The sequence below is a fragment of the Panthera uncia genome, assembly GCF_023721935.1.
Source record: "Panthera uncia isolate 11264 chromosome A1 unlocalized genomic scaffold, Puncia_PCG_1.0 HiC_scaffold_17, whole genome shotgun sequence".
NCBI classification, from domain to species: Eukaryota; Metazoa; Chordata; class Mammalia; order Carnivora; family Felidae; genus Panthera; species Panthera uncia.
This window is the reverse complement of record NW_026057577.1, coordinates 118331142-118338592: the sequence shown is the minus strand read 5'-3', so window position 1 is coordinate 118338592 and position 7451 is coordinate 118331142. Positions and strand designations below refer to the sequence as shown.

Sequence of the window (7451 nt, the reverse complement as noted above, 5' to 3'; positions counted from 1 at the left end):
TCTTCAAGTCATCTCAGCCCAGTCATCAGCCATGTGAGTGAAGAAGACTCAAGATGATTACAGCCCCCGGCTGTTGGAACTGCCTCCAGCCCTTAGTTTTCCTGGTTGAGGCCTCAAACATTGCAGAATAGAAAACAAACAAACAAAACACAAACCCACAACTATCCCTATTGTGCACCATCCAAATCACTGAACCAAAGAACTCACGAGAATAAAATGCTTATTGTTTGAAGACACTAAGTTTGGGTGGTTTTTTAGGCAGCACTAGTTAACTGGAACACACTGGAACTGAACCAGGTCCTATTGGTACCTGTTGAGTATAGCAGTGGTGAGTGACAATGAGCTAGTGGACAAAGCTGGACGGTTACTCACAGAGCAACTGCTACAAGTTTAGAGCATACTCAGCTATGATGTACTTGGTCCCCGGTCTAATGTACTGCCCCTTCCCTACACCCTTTTCCCCACCCCCAAGATTTACACGGAGCACAGTCCTTGGAGAACTGCAGATGAAGGTAATTATCTACCATGTCGCAGGAGCCATTCTGAAAAAGAGAATCCTACTACAAGTTCCAAAAACCCCAACTATGTACATACTTCCCTTTTACAATAAGGAATCTAAAAGGTATTTTACATTTGTTAATTTTCCCAAGCAGACTCGTTATTGAACTAAATAACACACACACTGAACAGAATATCTCCTCTCCTAGCATAGTTTGATTTCAAACCCTTTTACAATGTCACATAAAAGTTCAACAGAAATTCTTTAATATCAGGATATCACTCCAAAAACTTAGAGGAAACAAAACTATTTAAATTTTATTTTCAAAGTCTAATTTTAATCCAGACTGAACAAACAAGCAGAAAAGTGAGAAACCTAACTGTATTAGCAGACACAGATGTACCAAATGTAAAACAGTGGGTTATTAACAGAACTATTTACATGCATTATTTACAAGCAATCCTTTTGTACAGAAGTTTTACTTTTATAGTTAGTTGGAAAAAGACTTGACGTTAGGTAAAAATATTTTTAAACAGGGCTGAGGTGGTACTACATTATAGTAAAAGTATTAGAAAAGTGATCCTCAAGGTGTATCAATTATAAAGCAGATGAAAACCTGAATGACAAAGATCTAGTAAAATTCTCTAGTAAAAAAGTCAATGCAACTCATGCTACAAAATAAAAATGAAGGCCATATAAATAAAGCAGAATGTTGTAGGCTTTAGGGCAATGAAGTTAGAAAACAAAAAACAACAACAACAAAAAAACTCAATTCTAGAATCGCAATAAATGCTCAATGAAGAATCCTGGTTGTTTGGTTGGGAGTTTTAAGTTTTTGTGGGGTTTTTTTTTTGACATTTTAAAAGCCCTTGGTATCAAACAGCATTTGGATATGTATATCGCTTAATGATATATTCTAAGACTTTAGTGCTAAAGATTTTCATGGTTGTGATTCATATCTGAAACCCATTCATTGAGACCATGTAAAACTAAATGAAAGCTATATACTCATCTAAAAAAGGATGCTACATTTTGCAATAATATGTATTTCCAGCCTAAAACTTTCTCCCTCAAAGAAAGTAGAATTTAAAGGATAAGCTTCTAACCAACTAGCAAAATTTACTTTCAACATTTCATTTATTTCAAAATCGATTTTATTGCAGCCAAAACAGTGGAATTAACTGTACATAATAAACTATTATATATATATACACATTTTAAGTTATAGGGAATAAAGTTTATTTTGGCAGATAGTGTTAAACAAAATTAAAGTTGCATACATTAGTAACATAACTCAACATCCTTAATTTGGTATAAGTGTGACACATTTTCCTGCTTTCCTGTGTTCTGCTAAATCACCATAACCTAAACTGCTTTATAAAACTGGTATGTTGAAATTTAGCTTTACTGTTTTCGCTTACGCTCTGATTCCAAACAAAACTTTTCATAAGCTTCTTCTATCTCTGGGTCCATCTCATCATCAATATCATCCAAGTATCTATGAAAGAAGTAAAGATGATTCATAAGTTTGTTTCTCAATTTAGAAATATCTAAAATGCTAAACCACACACACACACACACACACACACACACACACACACACACACACACAAAGTATGGTACTGTAACTATCTTAGACTGTTAGAGAATGCATGTACTTTCCTGAATCACATACATGTCAGCCCTTAGACAACTAAATGCCTTATCTGGGAAATTCAATTTTACACTGGATTCTGAGTCTCTTGTGTTTGAAGTTAAGCTTCTGTCATACTTTTAGACAGAAATTAAAACTTAAAAATTTAACCTAAGTAATCTCTACACCCCAAGTGGTGCTCGAACTCACAACCCTGAGATCAAGAGTCTCACGCACTACCGACTGAGCCAGCCAGGCACTGTGACACATGTTAAATTCTTAACCTAACCTAGAAGTTAATTTAAATGCTTGAACTATAAATTTGGGGGCTCAAGATTAGCATTTTCATAAATTTATCTTATTAACAATCACACAATAATTAGAACATAATTTCAGATGTACCATTTACCTCTAATGATACATTTTATGTCTACTTATCAGAATGGTATTCCTGAAATAATTTAGTCACATTCCCATTTATTTGGAATCACTTTCATAATAAGCTACTTTCGAGATCATCTCAGAATTTTTTTCAACTATTAGGTAGTTTAAAATGATGGAAAACAAAGCTTTCCATGGTTAAGTATGGGTGGAAAATTTAAAATGATTATTGATTTAATATACATTCTTACTGAAAACCCAGAGCCATCTTAAAAAGACAGGTACTACTATCATTTCCATATTTCTCATCTCCATTTTTTTTTTTTTTTTAAGTAATCTCTATGCTCAATGTGGGGCTTGAACTCACAACCTCGAGATCAAGAGTCACATGCTCTATGGACTCAGCAGCCAGGCACCCTTACCATCTCCATTTTAGAGATAAAAGAAAAAAGACTTTGGGAGGTTAAGTAAATACTGTAAGATTTGGGTAAGTGTGTGGCACAGCCAGAAATCTTTTCCCTTTTCTATACTTTTCCTCTACAACAACATGCTATCTATGTGTCTCCCCACCTCGCAAAAACCCCTTGTACTACATGTGTGACGAAACTATCTTGCCAGTTCTATCAACTTTTTCATTTTGTTCCTCCATTTCCAGTACAAGGCCATGTGCTGAAATGGCCACCAGTGTATTAGTGTCAGAGCATGTAATACTGACCAAGCAAAACTTCACAGGACAACCTGAAATTCAAGGCCAAGAACAATTTGAACTTACAGTGGTATACCCAGCAGGGGTGAACCTTCTTAACGGTTTTGGAGTCCTTACATCCCTGTTATTATTTTTTTAATGAACTAGTATGTAAAAGTATGGTAATATTAGAAGATCTCACTAGAGACTTAAGATTTCACTAGATAGCAGAGAAAATAAAGGTGGTTCACTTTAAAACCTACAGCACACATGAGAGAGGAGATAAGAAAAATTAAGTCAGATTTAGTTCATTCATTCCTCCACTTAGGAAGAGAACCTGAGTAACTTGTCCAAATTCATATAAACTATTAAGAGCTAGAACTAAACCTCTCAAGTTCTTGGTTCTTCTGTAACCAAACACAATGCAATCTGATGGTAAGGGTGTGACAAGTTTCTTTTATTACAAATAATAGCAGGGAGAGAGATGGAGATATGTGAATATCTCACACCTTCCCTTTAGTCCAAACACTATTATGTCATTATCGGTGTTCTCCTTAATCTTAATTTATCCTTTAACAGCTGAGATCTGAGCTTTTTACTGTGTGCCAGGAGGTGGTTCTAGGTTTCTCGCTTAGTCCTCAAAACTCAAAGAGGGGTCTGCTATCCCTACTTTACAGATGAAGAAACAGGCATAGAACCTGCCCAAGATCTTACAGTATTCGAGCTGAACTAAATCTCCTTTATAAAACTACACTTGAGTATACTACTATTTTAAGTTTTTCCCCTTCAGATATATATAAAGTTTCAGAATTGTAGTTTATGTGTTCTAATAGGATTTCTTGAAAGTTTTTGGTAGACAAGTAGTATGTACAGATCAATGTGACACCGTCAAATCACAACGTGCATTCTTCATCTACCTTCTTCTAACCTAAACATCTACAAACTGTAGCCATAGAAACATCACAAAGAAAGCAGAAAAAAGAGAACTTACGGGTCACCAGCCCCTGATAAATCTGTCCCATTTTCTTCATAATCTGGAAAAAAATCTTCTCTTTCAAGTAACTCTTGATATTTCTCTTGGTAATCTGTAAAAAGAGTTTTTTTTAGTTAAATGCTGACAAAAGTCAAAAAAAGGCCAGTTTTCCTTAAAAACTGTTTTTAATATTAGGAGTTTTAAGTAGATCCAAGGCTTAAACAGGAGTGAGCTACCAATCACATTTTATTAGGTTTTTACAAAATTTACATTCTAATCGGCTTGCTTTTGCTACCTGCATGCCCATAGATCTTAGTTATAATATTCGTCTAACTACGTGTTGCAAATCAAAGTCACCGTGAATATACCAGAGTACAGGTCACAGCCAAGGTGTATGCTGCTTATATTCTCTGCTGCTTCATTCCAGAAGACAAAATACCAGCTATGTAACTTGTTGGGAAAGCACATGTTCTTCCAAACCTTTCACAAGGAAGGATTTCAATCAAATAGCCTGGCCTCTGGGTCCCCTTACTTTTCCCCAAGAAAGTAAAGTGAGCTAGGTGGCTAGCAGCTAACAGCCACTGGCCCATGTTTCTCAATCAGATTAGCTAACCTAGCAAAGGTTCTGAGCACAGGGGATTTTCTTTTCTTCCCTCTCCTTAGAGACAGCTGGAAGGTAGCTACTTGATAAATGTTTCAACTATACTAACTTTCCCTTGGTTGGGTTCTTCCAAGGCAAATACAGGTAGTATTATAGCTCCCCATAGGCCAACTGTCTTACACAGAGTTACTACGTGTATTTTACGAGTAGCATGTTCCTACAGAGTACCTCTCTGAATGAGAAAAAGATCAGTGTGTATTCAAACTAGTTACCTTAAACAGATACCTCATATTTCAACAGGATAATTACATTAGAACTTATTTTTCCAAGATTGTCAGTCTCTAGAAAACTAATTCCAGCTTAAAGAGTTGGGGATATTTTGACATCCGGTTTTGGCAATTTAGAGACAAATTTAACTATAAAATCTTCCTGCAACAGATCCTTGAAGTAATAGAGAAGACAAACATTCTTTGACATGTACAGAGGGGGTTCATAAAAAAGCAAACCAAGTCACCAAAAAACAAACAAAAAGATACCTGAAAACCATACCTCCCTACTGCAGCCAGGAGGCTGCAGACCACACGCTCTCAGCAACAAAGGGGACTGGACTGAAAAATCCACAGAAGGTCAGAAAGCAAGGTCCTGGGTCCACGTGAAACAGGGACATGGAATTCATGCCCATGCCCACCTCTCCGTGCACAAATCCAGCACCCTCCAAGGGCGGATATCCCAAGCAAAAGGTAGACCAAGAAAAAATAAAATGCGAAACACTGGTGGCAAAGACGGATAACAAAGAAACTTGCCGGTCTCTTCTTGGGTTTGGAGTAGGGACAAAAGTACCCTGAAGAAACTGGTCCCTCAGAGAATTTTGAACAATGGGCCTGCACCTCAAATTTCTACTACCCACATGAAAAACCCCTATGACAAGAGGTGTCCCTTGTGCAATTTTTACTTTTGTAATTACACTTTTCCGTAAATTTTAAATCATTTCCAAAAAATGTTTTAAGATCATTAAATATCAGATTGCAATAAAAAGATCAAAATAAAAAAATTTATGTGTGATAAAAAATAACAGGATTAGAATTAAATGACAAAATGTGAAACAAAAATAAGCAGGTTTAGAAGGACAAAAAAACAAAAAAAAGAGGACTTGAAAATCTAAAGATCAAGAGACTTAAACAAATGAGACAAAGATGAAGAACAAAGAACCAAATGATTCAAAGTAACTTTGAAGAATAAGGGAAGAAAGAAAAATCATCTTACCAGACATGGCAAGATTTACAGTGAAGTAGTAATTACGACTGTGGTATTGGTGTTGAGACAAAAGATCCACATGCATGGACACAGGAATGATACAAGTCTACAGAGGAGGCACACATCAGAGGGACATTGTAACTAGCACAGGATGGAAGACTCAACACCTGTTGCTGAGACAAGATAATATGCAAGAAATATTTAATTTCCACTACGTCCATCATATAAAAATTAGCCAGACGGGTGAAAGAAAGACCTAAATATAAAAAAGCAAGAAAGACTTGAAGAAAATGGAATTTGATAGTAATTCGGAAACTTTCTTAGCCACAGGGAACAGGAACAAGACAGCTACGTTTACATCAAAACTCAAAGCTTCTATATGACAAGGCAAACATAATGGAAAGACAGCACATACAGGTAGAAGCTAAGAGTCACTTTGTAAGCTATGGAATGAATTATCAGGTAAGACAGACTGGTGATCCAACAAAACACAAACAGGCAATTCACAAAAGGAAAAAAAAAATCCATAGAAACATGAAAAGAAACTCATTATCGCTAGTAAGGAATAAAAGTTCACGATTTTGCACGATCTAACTGACAATAATTAGGTCCGCTAATAAGTGAGAAACAGGAACCTGCACATCTTGTTGAGGGAATACTAAGGGGTATCATACAGGAAAGCAGGTCAGCAACATTCAGTGAAGTTGAAGATGCACAGAACTTACGATGCAGCGACTGTACTTCTTCACCCCAAAGAAACTCCTGCATGTGCACAAGGACTACTTGATAAGGTTTGTATAGTGTAATCTGTAATAACAAGTAGCCACCCTTAAGTAGGGACCTAGAACCTGTGGTTTACTCTGCACGCAGAAGTATTTGGCGTTTAAAATGAACTAAAGCTACATATACCTCAACATGGATAAATACTAAAAATACTAAATAAAAAAATAAGTTGCAAGAGATGTACACAATAAGATACCATTTACGTCAATGCTTTGTGCGAAAACACACCGTTTACAGACATACCAAGGAAAAAGACCTCACCATGACCTCCAACTTCAGGATGGTAATTACTTCTGGGAGGGAAGCAGTGGAAGGACTGGCTTTGGGAGGTAGGGATGGGGTCACAGAACAAAATGGTTTACTAGTCACTGTAAGGTTTTACTTCTTTAAGAACACCCAAAGTGTATATTAATATGGCAAAATGACATTGGTTTAACCTTGACAGTGAATAAATCAGTTTTTTTGTGGTTTTTATGTCTTTTGAATGTTTCATAATTTACATTTTTTTTAATTGTTTATTTTATTTTTGAGAAAGAGAGGCAACACAAGCAGGAGAGGGGCAGAGAGGTGGCGGGGGGAGAGGGGCGCAGAGAGGGGCAGAGCGCGAGCGAGAGGGAGCGAGGCAGAGCGCGAGCGAGAGGG

At 36.6% G+C, this 7451-nt stretch overlaps 1 protein-coding gene across 4 annotated transcripts in view; it reads right to left on the bottom strand.

The window, feature by feature from the left end:
* Positions 1–1714: 1714 nt before the first annotated feature.
* The window catches only part of PAIP1 (poly(A) binding protein interacting protein 1), a 33789-nt gene continuing 28052 nt past the window's right edge, over positions 1715–7451 (bottom strand). For all 4 annotated transcript variants that reach the window (XM_049648109.1, XM_049648106.1, XM_049648107.1 and 1 more), the window contains exons 10-11: positions 4190–4283; positions 1715–1997 (exon numbers count right to left, since the gene is read on the bottom strand). In XM_049648109.1, the coding sequence (XP_049504066.1) occupies positions 1904–1997; positions 4190–4283 (188 nt within the window). In that variant the 3' untranslated portion in view covers positions 1715–1903. The remainder of the gene's footprint in view (positions 1998–4189; positions 4284–7451) is intronic.